The sequence below is a fragment of the Rissa tridactyla genome, chromosome 25, assembly GCF_028500815.1.
Source record: "Rissa tridactyla isolate bRisTri1 chromosome 25, bRisTri1.patW.cur.20221130, whole genome shotgun sequence".
NCBI classification, from domain to species: Eukaryota; Metazoa; Chordata; class Aves; order Charadriiformes; family Laridae; genus Rissa; species Rissa tridactyla.
Window position 1 is genome coordinate 1,449,894 of NC_071490.1, and position 22,096 is coordinate 1,471,989.

The 22,096-nt window shown below is 51.5% G+C and overlaps 1 protein-coding gene and 1 pseudogene across 1 annotated transcript; one reads left to right on the top strand and one right to left on the bottom strand.

Annotated features, from left to right (window-relative positions):
- Positions 1-3,146: 3,146 nt before the first annotated feature.
- LOC128901388 (olfactory receptor 10AG1-like) lies at positions 3,147-4,153 on the top strand (annotated as a pseudogene).
- A 10,256-nt stretch (positions 4,154-14,409) lies between these two features.
- Positions 14,410-15,291, bottom strand: LOC128901463 (olfactory receptor 14J1-like; the record flags this gene model as incomplete). The annotated part of the gene is made up of 1 exon (XM_054183476.1): positions 14,410-15,291. A coding segment is annotated over one exon (882 nt), but the record flags the coding sequence as incomplete, so codon positions are not given.
- Positions 15,292-22,096: the final 6,805 nt, after the last annotated feature.

Genomic DNA, 22,096 nt, shown 5'->3' on the forward strand with positions numbered 1-22,096 from the left:
GCTCCTCGATCACAGCATCTCCACACCCAAGGACATTTTCAGCAGCACCTTGTCCTCCTGGAGATCAACTTCCCCTCCAGCACAGCCCTTTGGGAGCATCAAAGCCTTTTCCTGGCAGGGCTACGGAGCCCAGACCTGCTTTTCTGGCCTCTGGGTGAACAGGATTTTCACTTTTGGTGCTTTCACATTGCTGCCCTTCGTCCACTCCAGCATGTCTCTGGTCTCAAGCAAAGCATTGCACATACTGGGGCTTGGGGACTTGGTACTTAGTGACAAGGCTGAGCGTGGCCCCACTGCTCCAGCCGAAGTGATGCAGTGCACCAAAAGTGCACCAACACCCTCAGCCTGGGGCACAGAGCCGAGGAGCTGGAGTCCTATGTACTACCACAGAGTTTTGATACTGGTGGAAGAAATGGCGAGGAGTGCTGGGAAAGCTCCGGCTGCTAGTTGTAAGAGACGGACTGTAAATTCCCTGCTAAGGGGCAGAATGCCCTCCAAGCCTTCAATGGAAGGCCTCCAACACTCGCAAGGAAATAAATAATGCAGGCCTGGCCTTCAAAGAACTGATAAGGCTCACAGTTCTGGCACCGGAAAGTGTGGGAGAACCGTCTTGTGAAGACAAGATAGCTCTGCCACTCGTGTGGTGAGCTTGCTAGTTCTCAGTTCTCAAGGCCATTGTGTCTGAGACGTGACCTTTGCTTCATTATCCATGAAATACATATGAAAGCGCACACCCCTGCATATGCTAATGAAGATTATAGAGATCATGCTAAACATGTATGACTATAGTTCTCTCCCCACCCAAATGATGCTACACATCAGCCGGGAGGGGGAGACGTCTGAGATGGAACTGCCCCATAACGAGTGGGGTGGGCCGTGCTAATTCGGCAAACATAAAAGGGGAGGGAGACGAGTATGATGGGGGTGGATTTACAGAAGGTTGCTCCTACAAGACTTCCCCTGAGTTTTGGCTGGCTCAATGCTGAAACTGGGATTGGTGAACTCTTCATCTTTTCCTGCTGTCTTTTCTTATGGAGCTCCTCTATGGGATGTGCAAGAGGTTGGGTGAGTCCTTTGTGGGTGAGGATCAGAGGAGAGGCCTCTTAGTGTGCCACCCTGGTGGGAGACAAAGCACCCGCAATCAGTATAAGGAAGCGGAGAAAGGCTTATTCAAGAAACCCAAAGAATTGCCAGGTCTTATTGGGGATTTTAATGACCGTGGCACGCACTGGAAGGGGAGCACAGCAAGACGCACACTGTCCAGCAGGTGTCTAACCCTAACCCCACCCTGCCCGAACCATAACCTAACCCTGCTCTGAACATAACCCTGACCTTATCTTAATCCTAACCCTAATCACTGCCTGACCCTAGCTCTACCCCAACCCCAGGTCATAACCCTCAACTCTAACTGTAACCCGCACCCCAACCTTACCCTAACCAAACCCCAACCTATTTGAAATCTAACCCTAAACCACATGAACTCTAGCTCTAATTTAAGCCTGAACATGAACCTTAACTAACCCTGACCTAACACTTATCTTAACCCAACAGCACGTGTGTAATGAAATCTGTATCATCCTATCAGGCAATGATTACCATAGTAAGTTTGTCACAAAAGAAACAAACTTGAGCATAGTGGGAGCACAACTGGGATGGACAGACAAGCTGGTATCACCTTGTCAGTGCTGTCTCAAGGCCTGAGCAGTGGCCTTTCGCTTCCTCATGATCTGGAGGCTGGAGGCACCACTGTGTGTCACCCAAGTCAGACCCTTGGGTCAGATGAACTGTTTTTCAGTTCTCATATACTGTGTTCCTTGTTTCTCCATTGACCCTGACAAGAGCTGAGTTACCTAGATATCCAGGCTGCAAATGGCATATTCCTCATGCAATGACCACTTGACCCCACCTCAAACTGAGATTCTTAAACATCTCTCAGCTGAGTCCCTTCTCCATAAGAAGCCACCTGCTGTTGTGGTGCTGCTTGATTGTAGCTGACACCCTTCAGGTGTGCCCAGCAAGAAGCCCTTCTGCTCTGGGAAGGGGGGCAATGTGAAGGGAAGGCTGAGTTCCCCAGGCAGCAAGAGCACTGCTCTGCTTCTGTGAGGGCTTGCAGGGTTGGGATCAGAGCGAATGGGCCCTCGCCTGCATTTGTAAGCTGTCAGAAATCCAAGCGACAGAGCAGCAGGTTTGGGAATGCTGAATGATTCGGGACTTATTCAAAAGTTATAGATGCCTGACCTGTGCGGGAAAATTGGGTGTCATGGGGATATCACACGCTTTTAGTCACTTTCTTCTCCGTATGATTGAAACCTGCATAAAGCAGTTTTCTTGCTTGCACAAAAATGTCTTTTAGCACCCTGAAAACTGGTAATTTAAGCATAACCTGCTGCTTCTCTGTCTTGTTTAAATGTGCCATGGATGCATCAGTGTCACTGGATTCTTTGGCAGAGAGAAGCCTGTGTTACTTCTGATGGGATTCACCCTTCACTAGGCAAAAACTGATGATTCAGATCTAAGATAGTCTCCCAGATCTTTGTGTGTGGATGCAGTGTCAGGGGATGAGCTCTCCCATGTGAGGAGAGCTGGGATTAATCTCTCTCACTAAGGTCTAAGAATCAAGTCATACCTTGCCTTGCTTTGGTTTGTTTGCCTCTCCTTGCCTAGCCTTGCCTTGCTTTGTCTTCCCCTTTTTCTTCCTTCCCCCCTTTTAACCCTATTCCTTCTTAATGTTCTTACATTAAATGCACCTCTTATGAGATCTGGACAAGGAACGTAAGTAAGGCTGTCCTTAAAGGCACTAGTATTTGTCTCTTTTCTTCCTTTTCTCTCATCTTTCAATAGGTACTCTATTTAATAAAATCACCTCTAAAGGAGAAAGTCAAGTTTCTTTTACCCATATGACAATAAAACCCCCAGTCATTCAGGCTCAAGGACTCTGGTCTCTCTCTTTACAAACCTCCCCTCCGCAAGCGACCCACGTTAGATTTCCAAACATTCATGCCTATCTTGGTCGAGCTCTCCTAATCCTGCAATGGCGTGTATGCTGATGTTTGTAGTCTTTCTCTAGGCTTGAAGTGTATGTGATGGTGGACAGGCCACCAGCATCCTCTGAGAGCCTGTTGTTTGAATTGCTCTGTGCAGGAAAAATGCCCCAAAGAAAAGGCCTGGAGAATCACACCGGTGGATCTGGATTCATTCTTCTGGGATTTTCTGACCACTCCAGCCTGCAGGGCTTGTGCTTCACAGCATTCCTGGTCATCTACCTCATGGTCCTCACAGAGAACAGCGTGATTGCACTCATCACAGTGGTGGACTCAAGCCTCCACAGCCCCATGTATTTCTTCCCGAGGAACTTGTCCTTCCTGGAGATCTGCTACACATCAGTCACTCTGCCAAAAATGCTGGTGGTTTTCCTGCTGGAGGATGGCAGGACCTCCTTCCTTGGCTATGCTGCCCAGCTGTATTTCCTGGTGTTGCTGGGCAGCATTGAGTGCCTTCTCCTGGCTGTCATGGCCTATGACCGCTACATAGCCATCTGTGACCCCCTGCACTACCCCCTCATCATGAGGAGGGGTCTCTGCATCAGACCGGTGGTGGGGTCGTGGGTGGCTGTCGTACCAGTGCAAGTAGGACAGACCTACCAGGTGTTCACTTTGCCCTCTGTGCATCCCATGACCTTCATCGCTTTTTTTGTGATGTCCCCCCTCTGCTGGAGCTGGCCTGTGCAGACACATTCTGGAACCAAGTGACACTGTACACCATCATCCTGGTATTTGCAATCTTTCCCTTCTCCTTAATAGTTATTTCTTACATTAAAATTATCAGGGCAATTCTGAAAATACCTTCAGTTCTGGGCAGACACAAAGCCTTTTCCACCTGTTCCTCACACCTCGCGGTGGTGACACTCTTCTATGGCTCGGCCACAGTCGTCTACTTAAAGCAACGGTCAAGGGATTCCGTAGACACCGACAAATACCTTGCCCTGTTTTACACAATTTTTACCCCAATGTTTAACCCTGTCATCTATAGCCTGAGGAATAAGGAAGTGAGAATTGCCTTGAAGAGACTCCTACGGACAAAGTGGTACTACAGAGTACGTAAAATCCTCTCAAATAGTCCCAAAGAAGTCCCACTGGGGTACATGGTTGCCTGAAGAAAGGCATCTCATACCTGCTGAAACAAAACCATGTGTCCGGCCTGGCTTTCATCCTCCTCAAGAAGGGGAAAGGTGTCCTGAGGCATTCCTCCTATGTCGTGTCCCACCTTGATATCTTTGTACTCTAAAGCATCTTCAGCGCCTCTGAGTAGTTTAATTCAAACAGCTACTTCAAGCTGTGTCTGACCAAATAATGTTAAAGGGAAATAGTCAAAGCATGGTCAGTAGCCATTGATGCCCAGAAAGTGAGACAAGTGGTGAAGCGACGACCAGCCTCACGTTTGAGAAATCGCTTGCAAGACCCCATGGGCTATCTTCTACAGCATCCCTGCATGGAATCACCTTAAAAGTGTTCAAAGATATGAAGGGCTTCAAAGCATCTCCCCCTGCTATGATGTCTTGCTCTGAGTTGTGTAATTCTTGACTAACCTGACATAAAAATAAAAGATAAAAAGGTCACCAGGAGGACAGTCCAGCACCGGAATGGGGTCCCAGAGAATGGTGGAGTTTCTGTTTGTTGTGGTTTAACACCAGCCGGCAACTAAGCACTACACAGTCACTCACTCACTTCCCACCAGTGGGATGGGAGAGAGAATCAGAAGGGTAAAAGTGAGCAATCTCCGGGGCTGAGATCAAGCAATTTAATTGGTAAAGCAAAAGCCGCACACTTAAGCGAAGCAAAACAAGGAATAAATTCAGTACTTCCCATTGGCAGGCAGGTGTTCGGCCACCTCCAGGAAGGCAGGGCTCCATACCACGTAATGATTACTTGGGAAGACAAAATGCCGTAACTCCAAACATCCCTCCCTTCCTTCTTCTTCCCCCAGATTTATATGGTTGAGCATGATGCTACGTGGTACGGGATATCCCTTTGATCGGGGTCCACTGTCCCAGCTGTGTCCCCTCCCAACTTCTCGTGCACTCCCAGCCTACTTGCTGGTGGGGTGGTGTGAGGAGCAGAAAAGGCTATGGTGCTGTGTAAGCCCTGCTCAGCAATAGTGGAAACATCCCTGTCTTATCAACGCTGTTTCCAGCACAAATCCAAAACACAGCCCCATACCAGCTACTGTGAAGAAAATAAACTCTACCCCAGCAAAAATAAGCATTTATGTGCTGAATCTGCTTTGCCACTCTGAAACTGTCTCTGAAAAACTAGCCCAGTGGGGGTTTTTAGCCCAAATGCATATGCAGCACTGAAGTGTGTTTCCGTATTGCCCTGGTTTAGGCCGAGTTGGCCAATGACCGACGACAGATGCTCTCCCCCAGCTCTCACTCTGAGGAGAGGAAGGAAAGAAAGAGATTTATGAGTTTAGAAGGAACTAATCTACTTTAATTAAATACTTGTAATAAAATAAAAAGGAAATAATGAAATAGATACAATATATAGAAAACTGTATCAAGCTCCCAGGATGATGTCACTGTCAGGCACTGGGGAGGGCCCAGACTGGACTCAATGACAGACAGGAACTGGATTCCAGGTCTGGAGCCAAGAACGCACAGATCGGGGTCAAAGGCAAATTAACACCGAGCATTCCGCCACCTGAGGAACCTGAACGTACACAAGTCCACATGGTGGACAGACAATTCCCTGTCCTCTCTCTGCCTAGCCGAAAAAGGTAACTTAGAGGAGAGGGGGCTGTAGGAACATGTTTCTGCCCAGCGAAGCAGGCGTGTCTCCCCACTAACTCCCCCACCTTCCCAGGTACCCTTAAAGATAAGTATGAGGCTCTGCAAGGGGAACTCAATCATGACGAGGAAGATAATTCAGTGTCCACAGAGGTGTCACCAAAGTTAAATCAGACTACACCTCCCATCAAAACATTTTCAGTTAAGGAAAAAAGACCGGTCATTGTTGTAGGTGACTCCCTACAAGGAAGGGAACGGAAGGCCCAATATGCAGAACTGACCCACTTCTCAGGGAAGTCTGCTGCCTCCCTGGGGCCCAGGTTAAAGATATAAAAAGAAAACTTCCCTCCCTGGTAAGACCCTCAGATTATTACCTACTACTAATTTTTCAGACAGGCAGAGATGATCTGTTAACAAGAAACACAAGTGCGATCAAGAGAGACTTCTGGGCCTTGGGATGACTGGTTAAAGGGTCAGGACTGCAAGTCATGTTCTCCTCGGTCCTCCCAGTCACAGGGAAGGATGAGGAAAGCAACAGGAAGAGCTGGAAGATCAATACTTGGCTCTGAGCCTGGTGCCAGTGGCAGGACTTTGTTTTTTTTGATCACGGGATGGTTTACACGACACCAGGCCTGCTCGAGACAGATGGGGTACGCCTGTCTCAAAAGGGGAAAAGTATCCTTGCACAGGAGTTGGCAGGGCTCATCAAATGGGCTTTAAACTAGATTTGAAGGGGAAAGGGGATGAATCCAGCAGCAGAGAGGCAAGGGTCTTTGATGGCTTAGAAACTATGGCTGCGCCTGGGAATGGTCAGGTAGAAGTCAAGCCTTCTTCCAGCAAAAAGGTGGCAGGACCAGTAGCCCAGCTGAAGTGCTTCTTGTCCTGGGTTGAGCAACACAGGACTAATTTATCTTCTAATGTCTGGGAAAACGTCACTCTTAGAAGATTCTAGTGTCTGAATTCGTGAAAATATTTGCTTTATAGCCAGCTAAGCTACGTGGGATTCAAGGCCTCGGTGTTTTCAAGCCTTGGCAGGTGCAGGTACGAGGAGGAGCGAGGCCTGGGCATTTGACCCAGGCTGGCCAACAGGATTATTTCATACCATGAACGTCACATTCGATACAAATGAGAAAGTTTGCTGTGTCGTTTCTCTCTCCCTTGATGGCTGTGGTCTAGAGAAAGTCCTTGCCCTGGTGCCGGACCCCTGAGCCCTTCCCTCCCTCCTGAAGCCGTTGCTTTTGCAGTGTCCAACATTTACTCTCCCCTGCTGGGAGTGCACAGCTTCCTACTGATAGAATTGGCTGAGTATAATTCTTGTACATCTTATATTAGTATTGGGATTAATACTGGTGCTTTAACATTATTGTTAATTATTTAGTCTTATCCTATTAAATCTATTTATATTTCAACCCTCATGTTTCCTTGCTTTCCCTGATTCCCCTTTCTGTGTGGGGAGGGGTCACTGGGTGATAGAATAGTTGTCCAAATGACAAGAAATTGTTATGGGTTTTCTGAAAACATAACACGTCTACACTAATGCACGCAGCATGGGCAACAAACAGGAGGAGCTGGAAGCCATTGTGCAGCAGGAAAACTATGATGTAGTCGCCATCACAGAAACGTGGTGGGATGAGTCGCACAACCAGAGTGCTGCATTAGATGGCTACAGACTCTTCAGAAGGGACAGGCAAGGAAGGAGAGGAGGTGGGGTGGCTTTGTATGTGAGGGAGTGTTAGGAATGTCAGGAGCTTAATGATGGTGACAATAGGGTTGAGTGTTTATGGGTGAGAATCAGGGGGAGGGCCAATAAGACAGATATCATGGTGGGAGTCTGTTATACACTGCCCAACCAGGATGCAGAGGTGGATGAAATACCGTACAAGCAGCTGGGAGAAATCTCATGATCGCTGGCCCTTGCCCTGGTGGGAGACTTCAACCTACCCGATATCAGCTGGGAGCACAATACGGCTGAGAGGGAACAGCCTAGGAAGTTCCTGGAGTGTGTTGCGGAGAGCTTCCTGACACAGCTGGTGAGGGAGCTGACAAGGGAAAGAGCCCTGCTGGACCTGTTGTTTGTAAATGGAGAAAGACTTGCGGGGGATGTGACAGCTGGAGGCCATCTTGGGCATAGTGACCATGAAATTATTTTCAATTCTCAGAGGAGCAAGGAGGGTGGTCAGCAGAACTGCCACCATGGACTTCCAGAGGGCAGACTTTGGTCTTTCCAGGAGGCTGCTTGACAGAGCCACTTGGCAGGCAGTCCTGAAGGGCAAAGGAGTCCAGGAAGGCTGGACATTTTTCAAGACGAAAGTCTTAAAAGTGCAGGAGCAGGCTGTCCCCATGTGCTGTAAAATGAGACATCAGGGAAAAAAGACAGCCTGGCTGAACAGAGAGATACGGTTACAACACAGGGAAAAAAGGAGAGTTTATGGTCTTTGGAAGAAGGCCACTCAGGAAGGCTACAAGGATGTTGTAAGGCTATGTAGGGAGAAAATTAGCAGGGCCAAAGCCCAACGAGAACTTAAGCTGAATTTGGATGTTAAGAACAATAAGAAAAGTTCCTATAAACACACTAGTAACAAAAGGAGGACTCGGGAGAATCTCCATCCTTTATCCGATGAAGGCAGTAACATAGTGACAAAGGATGAGGAAAAGGCTGAGGTACTTAGTGCCGCCTTTGACTCCTTCTTTAGTAGTAGAGTGGGTTGTTCCCTGAGTACCCAGACCCCTGAGCTTGTAGACAGGGGCAGGGAGCAGAATGAAGCTGCCATAATCCAAAGGGAGATGGTGAGGGACCTGCTCCAACAGCTAGACATACACAAGTCTATGGGGCTAGGTGGCCTCCACGCGAGGGTACTGAAGGAGCTGGCAGAAGTACTCACCGAGCCACTTTCCATCATTTACCAGCAGTCCTGGTGAACCGTGGAGGTCCCAGTTGACTGGAGGTTAGAAAATGTGATGCCCATCCACAAGAAAGGACGGAAGGAAGATTTGGGGAAGTACAGGCCTGTCAGTCTGACCTCACTGCCTGGGAAGGTCATGGAACAGATCATGCTGAGTGCCATTATGTGGCACATGAAGGACAACCAGGTGATCAGGCCCAGTCAGCATGGGTTCATGAAAGGCAGGTCCTGCCTGACAAACCTGATCTCCTTCTATGTCAGGGTGACCCACTTGGTGGATGAAGGAAAGGCTGTGGATGTTGTTTCCTGGGAGGCTAATAAAGCCTTTGACACTGTTTCCCACAGCATTCTCCTGGAGAAACTGGCTGCCCATGGCTTGGACAGGTGTACGCTTTGCTGGGTAAAAACCAGGGCGATGGCCAGGCCCAACGAGTGGTGGTGAATGGAATTCAATCCAGTTGGCAGCTGGTCACAAGTGGTGTTCCCCAGGGCTCGGTATCGGGCCAGTTCTCTTTAATGTCTTTATCAATGATTTGGACGAGGGGATTGAGTGCACCCTCAGTAAGTGTGCAGACGACACCAAGTTGGGTGGGACTGTCGACCTGCTTGAGGGTAGGATGGCTCCAGAGGCAGATCTGGGCAGGCTGTACCGATGGGCTGCGGCTAATGGTATGAGGCTCCTCAAGGCCAAGTGCCAGGTCCCGCACCTGGGTCACAACAACCCCATGCAGCGATACAGGCTGGGGGAAGAGTGTCTGGAGAGCTGCCTGGCAAAAAAGGACGTGGGGGGTGTCAGTTGACAGCTGGCTGGATGTGAGCCAGCAGCATGCCCAGCGTGGCTGAGAAGGACAATAGCATCCTGGCCTGTATCAGGAATAACGTGGCCGGCAGGACTCGAGAGGCTGAGGGCCCTGGGCTCAGTGGTGCAGAGACTGAGGACAGTACAGGAGTAGCCTGAGTGTGCTTGAGGGCTGCTGGTGGAGCCGGTGGAGCTTTCCTTTGTAGTGGAAAACAGCATGAGAAAGAAATAATGCCCCAACATGCAGCTGGGGAGGTGCAGACTGGACACCAGGAGAAAGAAATGTCACTCCAAGGGCAGTGCTGTGGTGCAACACGCCACCCAGAAAGAGTCTGGATCAGCCCAAGGCTTTGTGTTTCAGGGAAGAGCCAAACTTTTCAGACTTCATTTCTTCCTTGTCCCATTCGGGAAGGGGGAAGAAAGTGTGAGTGACTGTGTGGCTGCTGGGCTATTGGCTATTGGCCAGAGTCAACCCACCACAGCAAGGAAATTTCTGATAGCTGGGAGCAAGTTCAGCGGTTGGCCACCAAGATGCTTAGGGGCTGAAGAGGAAGGGCCTTGTTTAGCCTGGAGAAGGGAAGGTCTCGGGGACCTCATACCAGCTGGACTGTCCCCACGGGGAGGTTTTCAGGGCCAAGAAAGGAGTTGAAAATAAGAGTGTTGAACTAGCCTAGCCTTTAAATCATTTCACATGGGATGGTTCTGCTTCCCACTTTCAATCATTGGCACCCAGAAACCTCAAGTGCTTTTCTTCCTCTCCTCCCAAAACCTGACCAAGTGATATGGAGAAAGCAAGCAGAAAGGCCCTAGGCCTCTGTGAATTAGCTGGGGTCTGGCACTCGGAGGGCCGTTCAGTGAATGTCAGTTATTTCATGGTACACCAGGTAAAGAATCAAGCTGGGAAGTCAGCCTGCAAGACCAAACCAACAAGGTCCATGGACAGGCAAGGCTGTGTCTGGAGACCTTTACACCTACAGCATAGATCAAGCTGGGGCTGAACCTCAGGCCTGGGCTTAAAGGGACTCCTGGGCTGATGGACAGAGGTGTGGGTGGAGGCCCCATGTGAAGCTGGTCAGGGCCATGAAGGCCTGTGGATGTTTTCAGGGCCCTGTCACTGTTTCCATGGGAGCCCACCTGCCAGTGCCCTCAGTAGGCCTCCTTCCCTACTGTCCAGGGTCTGTGCTCTGCTGCTCTCCTTCCCTGTTTCCCTGGAGATCTGGGAGACCACAATTTTACGGTCACTACAGCCAAGGCTGAGACTGGTCTTCGCATCTCTGACCAGCTCTTCCTCTTTTGGGAGTACCAGCTCCACTTGTGCCTCAGACTGTGTGGCCCATTTGGCAGCTGTGCTAAGAACCATCAGCATGGACTCACCATGGGTGAATCAAAGAAAAAAGCAGCCTACAGAAGGTGGAAGCAAGGACAGGTAGCCTGGGAGGAATACAGAGAAAGTGTCTAAGCAGCCATGGATCACGTTAGGAAACTAAAGCCCAGATAAAGTCAAATCTGGCCAGAGGCATCAAGGGCAACAAGAAAGCTGATTTTCAAAAAGGGAAAAAAGGAAGATCCAGGCAACTACAGGCCAGTCAGTCTCACCTCTGTGCCTGGCAAATCACGGAGCAGATCATCTTGGAAACTATGCTAAGGCACCTGCAAAATAAGGAGGTGATTGGTTACAGCCAACATGGCTTCACCAAGAACAAATTGTGTCTGGCAAATTTGATGGCCTCCAATGACCGGGTTATAGCATTGGTGGATAAGGGAAGAGCAACTAACATCATCTGCCTGGACTTGTGCAAAACATTTGACATTGTCCCGCATGACATCCTGGTCTCTAAATTGGAAAAACATGGGTTTGACCAATGAACCACTTGTTGGACAAAAGTCTGGCTAGATGGTTGCACTCAAAGGGTTGCAGTCAATGGCTCGATGTCCAAGTGGTGAGCAGTGACCAGTGGTGTTCCTCAGGGGTTAGTACTGGAACCAGTGCTATTTAACATCTTTGTTGGCAACATGAACATTGGGATTGAGTGCACCCTCAGCAAGGCCGCCGATGACACCAAGCTGTGTGGAGCAGTTGACAAGCTGGAGGGAAGGGATGCCATCCAGGGGGACCTTGACAGGCTTGAGAGATGGACCTGTGTAAACCTCATGAAGTTCAACCAGGCCAAGTGCAAGGTCCTGCACACGGGTCGGGACAATCCCAAGCACAAATACAGGTTGTGTGGAGAATGGCTTGAGAGCAGCCCTGAGGAGAAAGACTTGGGGGTGCTGGTGGATGAGAAGCTCAACATGAGCCAGTGATGTGCACTCGCAGCCCTGAGAGCCATCCGCACCCTGGGCTGCGTAAAAAGCGTGGCCAGCAGGGGGAGGCGGGGGATTCTGCCCCTCTACTCTGCTCTGGTGAGACCCCACCTGAAGTACTGCGTCCAGCTCTGGAGTCCTCAACACAGGAAGGACATGGACCTGTTGGAATTGGGGTTGTTCAGCCTGGAGAAGAGAAGGCTGTGTGGAGACCTTATAGCAGCCTTCCAGTATCTGAAGTGGGCCTACACGAAAGCTGGAGAGGGACTTTTTACAAGGGCATGAATTGATAGGAGGAGGGGTAATGGTTTCAAACTGGAAGAGGGTAGATTTAGATTAGATATCAGGAAGAAACTTTTCACTCTGAGGGTGGTGAGACCCTGGCCCAGTTGCCCAGAGAAGCTGTGGCTGCCCCATCCCTGGAGGGGTTCAAGGCCAGGCTGGACGGGGCTTGGAGCAGCCTGGGCTGGTGGGAGGTGTCCCTGCCCAGGGCAGGGGTGTGTGAACTAGATGATCTTTAAGGTCCCTTCCAACTAAAACCATTCTATCATTTTATGAAATCATGCCTTGCCAATCTAATTGCCTTCATGATGAAATAACTGCACTTTTGTGTGAGGGGAACTCTCACCATGTTTTTAATTTACCGGTTGCTGTCATGTGCAAAACAGACCCAACTTGGGGAAATTAATTAAAAGTGACAGTGAGAAATAAAACACAATTAAAACCACCTTCCCCCCTCCCTCCCTTCTTCCCAGGCTCAACTTCATTCCTAACTCTTCTGCCTTTGCCCCAAGTGGCACAGGGGTTTGTGGAATGGGAGCTGCAGTCAGTTCATAACACTTCGTTTCTGAGCTTCCCCAAATGTGGCTCCTTCCCACTGACTGCAGTTCTCCACAAACTGCTCCAGCGTGGATCTTTTCCACGGGGTACAGTCCTTCAGGCACGGACTGCTCCAGTGTGGGTCCCCCACAAGCCGCACGTCCTACCAGAAAACCTGGAGAGGCATGCTGGAGTGGATGTCAGGTGGACACAAAGTGATGAATGGGGTTCCCACAACTAGAGTAGAAGCTGCAGTCCCTGAGGCCAGAAACAGGCCTTGGCTGCACAGCCCTGGCAGGAGAGGGGTTTGCTGTCCCAGGTTTCTCTGAAGCTCTGTGGGACCTGTGACAGAGGTGGAGCTCATCTCCAAGAAGGCCAAGGTGCTGCTGAGAAAGTCCCTGGGGGAGGACAGCTTGTGATCTAGCCACACAGTGGACATCGTCCTGGGCGCTGACTGGCTAGATAGTGGCTCTGCAGAGAAGGACCCTGGGGTCCTGGAGGACAAGCAGCTGAGCATGAGCCAGCAATGCACCCCTGTGGCAAAGGCCAACAGCCTCCTGGGCTCTTTAGGAAAAGCATTGCTGGCAGATGGAGGGAGGTGACCCTTCCCCTCTACTCGGCTCTGGTGAGGCCACACCTGGAGCGCCCACGCCCTGCACAACTTAGCTCTACACTGATGTTTTCCTCTCCCAGGCTTTTACCAGCCCATCCCAGCTGTTCCTCGGCTCTCCCCAGACCCCTTGCCCCCTCCTCTGCCCAGCCAAGCACAGCTGCCTGGTCTGGGCTGGTCCCATGGCAGTGCCCACCACAGTTGCTGCAGAGCTCTTGGCGCTCATCCCCAGCCCCAGCTCCTCTGAAGGGCACAGCAGCTCCTGTGGGGCAGACAAGGAGCTCAGCCTCCCCATCAGCCCCAGGCCAGTGCTGGCCCCACGGGAACAATTTAAACAGGCTAGTCACTCTCTGCCCCTCCTGCTATCCTATTTAGGTGAACCCACAACCCTGACTGAGTTTGCCCCCTCCTCTGCTCCCATCAGCCCCACTCCCCAGGACAGCACGACGCTCCTGGCCCTGGGGGTCCTCAGGCAGCCCCCACACCTCTCCCTTTCCCATGCCTACTGGGTCCCCACTGACTTTCAGGGGACTGCAGAGTTCTTGTTTGTGCATACCTCAATTTAGTGTTTTGCTTGTGGGCGACTTCACCTCTGTGGGTGTTTCACCTTCTGTGTCTTCATTCACCCACAGCTCAGGGCACGTGGCGAGTCCCCATCCTCTCCTCACACATCCAAATTCATTTCCATAGAATCTGCTGTATGCTGTAGGTCCTGACACATATGAAGCAGTCTGAGAAGTTAATCAGGAGCTCATGCGCCATCTCCACTACCAGTGGACACAAGAAGAGAGCCTTTAAAACCAGAACATTTGGTCCAACGGAACCCAATAGTACAGTGAGCTTAACCCCAAACACAGGGAGAACACAGGGAGAAGAGACTCTCTGAAAGACCAGTTCCTTGGATGTTTTATTGGCAGCACCTTTGGAGGAAGCACCTAGCCTCCAGGCACTGCACCTGGGAGATGCACTGAAGAGCTGCTATTAGACAGGTCACCTTTGACACAGTGTTGTGCAAGGGTCAGAAACAACTGGATCAAACCTCAAGACAAGTAGTACAAACCCGGAAAATTATATATAAGCAGGATTATTGCAAGAGAAAAAAGCAAGCTTATTGCCTAACATAAAGTCTAGGAAACTTGCGGAGAAGGGAGACAGGTTATTTTTGGAAAAAGAATTTCCATTGAGCCAGTTTCCTTAGGGCATCCTTGAGCTCCTGGTTCCTCATGCTGTAGATGAGGGGGTTCACTGCTGGAGGTACCACTGAGTACAGCACAGCCACCACCAGATTTAGAACTGTGGAGGAGATGGAGGGAGGCTTCAGGTAAGCAAAAATGCCTGTGCTGACAAACAGGGAGACCACGGCCAGGTGAGGGAGGCACGTGGAAAAGGCTTTGTGCCGTCCCTGCTCAGAGGGGATCCTCAGCACGACCCTGAAGATCTGCACATAGGACAGCACAATGAAAACAAAACATCCAAAGCCTAAACAGGCACCAACCACAAGAAGCCCAGCTTCCCTGAAGTAGTAGTCTGAACAGGAGAGCTTGAGGATTTGGGGGATTTCACAGAAGAACTGGCCCACAGCATTGCCCTGGCAGAGGGGTAGGGAAAATGTATTGGCCGTGTGCAGGAGAGCATTGAGAAACCCAGTGCCCCAGGCAGCTGCTGCCATGTGGACACAAGCTCTGCTGCCCAGGAGGGTCCCGTAGTGCAGGGGTTTGCAGATGGCAACGTAGCGGTCATAGGACATGACAGTGAGAAGATAAACCTCTGTTGCAGCACAGAAAACAAAGAAAAAGACCTGTGCGGCACATCCTGCATAGGAGATGGCCCTTGTGTCCCAGAGAGAATTGGCCATGGCTTTGGGGACAGTGGTGGAGATGGAGCCCAGGTCAAGGAGGGCGAGGTTGAGGAGGAAGAAGTACATGGGGGTGTGGAGGTGGTGGTCACAGGCGATGGTGGTGATGATGAGGCCGTTGGCCAGGAGGGCAGCCAGGTAGGTGCCCAGGAAGAGCCCGAAGTGCAAGAGCTGCAGCTCCCGTGTGTCTGCCAATGGCAGGAGGAGGAACTGGGTGATGGAGCTGCCATTGGACATTTGTTCACTCTGGGCATGAGGGACTGTTGAAAGAGGAGAAGACCTTGGCAAGTTAAGGCAGACTTCTTTGGGCCCATCCTATTCCATTTCCCAAAATTTTCCCCAAAATGACTTCTCTTTCCTCAGAATAATTTCATTCATATCTTTTTGTGAGATCAGCTTTGTGCTGCTGAGGGCAGTATCGTTGCAGGGGCAGAGATTCAGTTGTTGATTTCCAATCCTCCCTGGATTATTCACTTCTAAGAGAAACAGATTTGGAATTTCAGTGCCCCCTCCTCAACTGAGAGATGAATTTCTCTGTCCCATCGCCCACCCAGACAACCCGGAGTAGAAGATTGGAAGAACAGGATCCTTCCCTTGCAGGTAGCCCCTGCCATGCTGTGCTTCTTGAAAAATCTCCAGGGAACGTCCTGCAGTGATCTGCAGCTGTGAGCAGCCCTCACCCACGCAGCACCCTCTCAACAGCAGGACCCTCCCCTGCCAGCGGTTGCTCTTTCTCCAAAGCTTCTCCCCACATGCCCATGGGGGTCTCCCTGGGCAGGCTGAGAGCTGACCCTGGCAGCCGGCAGAGTCCCTGCCCCGGCACACAGACCCACGGGGTGCAGGGACCCTGCTCAAGGACAGCCCTGGGCACCCCTGCCTGCACACCCTGGCTTCACGGCTATTCACATTTCATAACAAGACCCCTCCTCCCCCTCCGCCTCCTTACAGATCCCATAAGCTGTGGCTGTGCCAGCTTTAGGAGATGCCTCCAGGAACTCCACCTGCATTGTCCTGCACCCAGAGGCTTACCGTGCCAAGGGCTGCAAGGATTTCTCCTCCAGTGAGCTCTCAGTCATCCTCCCAATCCTGACACCTTTAAGCAATCTCTCTGCCTCGCTCACCTCCCTGAGACACCCAGGCACTGCCCTCAGCCCTGCTGCGCTTGGCAGAGGAGCTGCTCCGGGGCAGAGCTGTCTCACTGAGGCGCTGCCCGCTTGCTGTGAGCTCCCTCCATCCCAGGAGCCCAGCCCAGCTCAGACGCAGAGGACCAGCCCAAGGAGTTTTAATGACCCCTCTGGTGGGTTTGATGCCGAGTCCATGAACTTCAGACACTGAGAGGAAGCTGAAAAAACCTCTCAAGAAGTCAAAGTCAGGTTCAAACTCCAAAGTTTCTTGGAGTGTTAATGGGTCCCACTGAGGGACACCACTGAGACGTTGTCCCCAGGGTCCAGTTAGAGCAGAAACTGGAGGCAGTGATGACAGGTTGAGAAAAGCAAGGTGAAGGTGGCTCTGATGCTGAGTAACCCTGGATGTGTTTCATTAGTGCAAAGGGCCAAGGCCTGACCCCATCGCCCAAAGGGCCAAGGCCTGACCCCCAGCCCACATGAAGGGAGATCCTGTCCCTCACTCCTTCCTCAGGGCTCTTCCTGGCACAGTGTGGTGTGGAGATGTGCAATGCCAAGGACAGCATAGAATCATAGAATCATAGAATTGCTGAGGTTGGAAGGGACCTTTAAGATCATCAAGTCCAACCTTTAACCTACCCTGACAAAAGCCACTTCTAAACCATGTCCCTCAGTGCCCCATCTACCCTTTTTTCAAACACCTCCAGGGATGGTGAATCCACCACCTCCCTGGGCAGCCTATTCCAATGTTTAATAACCCTTTCAGTGAAAAAATGTTTCCTAATATCCAATCTAAACCTCCCCTGACATAACTTAACCCGTTTTCTCTCGTCCTATCACTTGTCACCAGGGAGAAGAGGTCAGCCCCCATCTCTCTACAACCTCCTTTCAGGTAGTTGTAGAGGGTGATGAGGTCTCCCCTCAGCCTCCTCTTCTCCAGGCTAAACAACCCCAGCTCCCTCAGTCGTTCTTTATAAGGTTTGTCCTCCAGACCTCTCACCAGCTTTGTAGTCCTTCTCTGGACACACTCCAACACCTCAATGTCCCTCTTGTAGCGAGGGGCCCAAAACTGAACGCAGTACTCGAGGTGGGGCCTCACCAGTGCCGAGTACAGGGGGATGATCGCTTCCCTAGTCCGGCTCACCACACTATTCCTGATACAGGCTAGGATGCTGTTGGCCTTCTTGGCCACCTGGGCACACTGCTGGCTCATATTCAGCCAGCTGTCAACGAACACCTCCAGGTCCTTTTCTGCCGGGCTGCTTTCGAGCCACTCTGCCCCAATCCTGTAGCGCTGCATGGGGTTGGTGTGACCCAAGTGCAGGACCTGGCACTTGGCCTTGTTGAACCTCATACCATTGGTCTCAGCCCATCGGTCCAGCCTGTCCAGATCCCTCTGCAGAGCCAACCTACCCTCAAGCAGATCAACACGCCCGCCCAGCTTAGTGTTGTCTGCGAACTGACTGAGGGTGCATTCGACCCCTTCATCCAGATCATTGATAAAGATATTAAAGAGAACCGGCCCCAGCACCGAGCCCTGGGGGACACCACTTGTGACTGGACACCAACTGGATTTAACTCCATTTACCACCACTCTCTGGGCACGGCCATCCAGCCAGTTTTTTACCCAGCGCAGAGTACACCTGTCCAGGCCATGAGCAGCCAGTTTCTCCAGGAGAATGCTGTGGGAAACAGTGTCAAAAGCTTTGCAAAAATCCAAGTAGATAACATCCACAGCTTTTCCCTCATCCACTAAGTGGGTCACCTTATCATAGAAGGATATTAGGTTTGATAGGCATGACCTACCCTTCACAAACCCATGCTGACTGGGCCTGATCACCCTGTTCTCCTGCATGTGCCGCGTAATGGCACTGAGGAGGATCTGTTCCATGACCTTCCCAGGCACCGAGGTCAGACTGACTGGCCTGTAGTTCCCCGGATCCTCCTTCCGGCCCTTCTTGTGGATGGGTGTCACATTTGCTAACCTCCAGTCAGCTGGGACCTCCCCGGTTGTCCAGGACTGCTCATAAATGATGCAAAGTGGCCTGGCGAGCACTTCTGCCAGCTCTTTCAATACCCTTGGGTGGATCCCATCCGGCCCCATAGATTTGTGCACCTCCAGGTGCTGAAGCAGGTCCCTCACCGTTTCCCTTTGGATTACAGGGGCTTCATTCTGCTCCCCATCCCTGTCTTCTAGCTCAGGGGTCTGGGTGCTCAGGGAGCAACTGGTCCTACTGCTGAAGACTGAGGCAAAGACTGCATTAAGTACCTCAGCCTTTTCCTCATCCTTGGTCACTATGTTGGCGGCCCCATCTACTAGAGGACAGACATAATCCTTAGTCCTCTTCTTCTTGCTAATATATTTATAGAAACTTTTTTTGTTGTCCTTGACAACAGAAGCCAGGTTTAGTCCTAGCTGGGCTGTGGCCCTCCTGATTTTTTCCCTACATAGCTTCACTACCTCTTTGTAGTCCTCTTGAGTGGCCTGCCCTTCCTTCCAGAGGCCATAGATCCTCTTTTTTTCCCTAAGTTGCAACACTAGCTCCCTGTTTAGCCAGGCCGGCCTTTTTCCCCGACGGCTTGTCTTCTGGCACATGGGGACAGCCTGCTCCTGTGCCTTTAAGACTTCCTTCTTGAAAATCATCCAGGCCTCCTGGGCTCCTTTGCCCTGGAGGCCTCCCAGGGGACTTTGTCAACCAGGCTCCTGAAAAGCCCAAAGTCCGCCCTCTGGAAGTCCAAGGTAGCAGTTCTGCTGACCCCTCTCCTTGCTTCTCACAGAATCGAAAACTCTTATCATTTCATGGTCACTGTTCCCAAGACAGCCTCCAACCCTCACATCCCCCACAAGACCTTCCCTGCTTACAAACCACAGATCCAGCAGGGCACCTTCCCTAGTTGGCTCTCTCACCAGCTGTGTCAGGAAGTTATCCCCAGTACATTCCAGGAACCTTCTAGACTGTTCCCTCCCTGCTCTATTGTATTCCCAGCAGATGTCCGGCAAATTGAAGTCCCCCACAAGGACAAGAGCTCGCGATCTTGAGACTTCGCCCAGCCGTTTATAGAATATTTCATCTGCCTCCTCATCCCGATTGGGCGGTCTATAACAGACTCCTACTACGATATCTGCCTTGTTAGCCCTGCCCCTGATTCTTACCCAGAAACACTCAGTCTCATTATCACCATCATTTAGTTCAAAGCATTCATAACACTCCTTAACATACAGGGCCACCCCCCCGCCTCTCCTTGCTTGCCTATCCTTCCTGAAGAGCCTATAGGCATCCATGGCAGCACTACAGCTATGTGAGTCATCCCACCACGTTTCTGTGATGGCGACTACATCATAATGTACACATTATGATGCTGCACAATGGCTTCCAGCTCCTCCTGTTTGTTGCCCATGCTACGTGCATTACTGTATGCCACCCCCAGACTTATTCCTAAGGAGCCCGGTTACGCCCCCTATCTTTTCCAAGTCTAGTGCCAGCATGCCACCTTCAGGCTTTTTGTAGCAAGCTTGGATCTATCCCCATCCCCCTTCGAATCTAGTTTAAAGCCCTGTCAATGAGCCCCGCCAACTCCTGCCCTAAAACCCTTTTCCCCCTCTGAGACAGGCTTTTGCCATCTGTTGCCAGCAGGCCTGGCGTCCTGAAAAGCAGCCCATAATCAAAGAACCCAAAGTCCTGCCGATGACACCAGTCTCTGAGCCAGGCATTGAACAGCTGGCATTTCCTGTTAATCTTCTCATCAATCTTCGCAACTGCTGGCATAGAAGCAAACACTACTTGTTCTCCTGATCCCCTCACCATCCGTCCCAGGACCCTGAAGTCTTTCTTCATTGCCCTCAGGCTTCTTCCTGAAATTTCATCATTGCCTAACTGAAAAATCAATAAAGGGTAGTAGTCAGTAGGCCTAACTAGGGTAGGGAGTTTCTGCTGGACATCCTTAACTTTGGCCCCAGGGAGACAGCTGACTTCCCTACAGATTGGGTCTGGTCTACATATGGGACCTTCCGCTCCCTTCAGAATCGAGTCCCCCACTACATGGACTCGTCTTTCTTTCATAACCGAGGATGTTGTTATACGAGGCGTAATCCGTCTTGGCCTCAGTGACAACTCCAAGTTCAGCAAGCTGTTGTCCTTCTCATCCTCCGGTTCCCTTTGCAGAACACCATATCTGTTCTGCAAGGGCACCTGGGATGGTGTGGGGGTTACCTGGGTGGCACGCCTGCCACGCCGGACAGGGACTTGTTGCCACTGGCCCCTGTCCTCTCAATCTCCACATTCAGCCACGCTGCTAGAGGGTGGGGAGTGCTCTGTATGTGGAGCTCTGTCTGCCTGAGGTGCTTCTTTCAGGGAAGGCAGGATGCGACTCCAGTTATCTATCTCCTGTTCACAATCCCTTATACTTCTCAAATGACTTACCTCCTCACGGAGCTCCATCAGGAGGTGAAGGAGTTCCTCTACCTGGGCACACCTCCCACAGGTCTGCTCACCACTGCCATTCAACACCGGCGCAAGAGCAGGGCACACCCTGCAGCCTGACACCTGGGTGGCAGCATGTTCCCACGCAAGCTCTGTCTGAGTGGCCACATCGGAGCTGCTCGGTGCAGAGCTCAGGGGTAGCATGGCCTTCTGCCGAGTTCTTACCAGCACGTCCTGGTCAGGTCGAGAGGTTTCCAGTGACTTACTGTTCAAAGAGCTGCGTCCTGTACGCCCGCTCTCGCCGCGGTGACACCCACCAGCTGCCTGTGTGCTGGGTGTGCAGCGGCCGGCCGCTGCGCTCCGGGACAGTCCGTTTAGAACTGCCGCGTGTGTCGTTGTCTGCGCCCCCGCCGCATCAGCAGCCCGTCCCTGAGCTGCCGGTTCCGGCACGAGGCAGCCGCTTTTCCCAGCCACGAAAGCCCTCAAAAGAGCCTTTTTGCCGGCCTTACCTGCCGCAGTCCCCTTCCCCAGTGAGGCCTTACCTGTACTGGAGCTGGTCTCCTCGGCGACTATGGTACGACACCTCCCAGGCTCTGAAGTATGGACGAGGAGGCAATGAGACCCCAGTGCTGGAAGGATAACTTGACTCCTCGTAGGCATCAGTGGCAGAGACAACAGCCATAGCCCAAGACATGAAGAGGTTGACTCTGTTAGGGGCCTTTCAGCTTTGCTGCATCCCTGTGTCATCTCCACCACAGGCTGTCCTATGGTGTGCCATCACCTCTGCCTCTTTCCCTGCAGGCTGCAGTCATCCACCCGGCTGCCCCACCTTGCTGTCACCTTCCTTTGCTGAGATCTCTCCATCCTCCCTGGCTCTTCCCTGAAACACAAAGCCTTGGGCTGATCCAGACTCTTTCTGGGTGGCGTGTTGCACCACAGCACTGCCCTTGGAGTGACATTTCTTTCTCCTGGTGTCCAGTCTGCACCTCCCCAGCTGCATGTTGGGGCATTATTTCTTTCTCATGCTGTTTTCCACTACAAAGGAAAGCTCCACCGGCTCCACCAGCAGCCCTCAAGCACACTCAGGCTACTCCTGTACTGTCCTCAGTCTCTGCACCACTGAGCCCAGGGCCCTCAGCCTCTCGAGTCCTGCCGGCCACGTTATTCCTGATACAGGCCAGGATGCTATTGTCCTTCTCAGCCACGCTGGGCATGCTGCTGGCTCACATCCAGCCAGCTGTCAACTGACACCCCCCACGTCCTTTTTTGCCAGGCAGCTCTCCAGACACTCTTCCCCCAGCCTGTATCGCTGCATGGGGTTGTTGTGACCCAGGTGCGGGACCTGGCACTTGGCCTTGAGGAGCCTCATACCATTAGCCTCGGCCCATCGGTACAGCCTGCCCAGATCTGCCTCTGGAGCCATCCTACCCTCAAGCAGGTCGACAATCCCACCCAACTTGGTGTCGTCTGCACACTTAC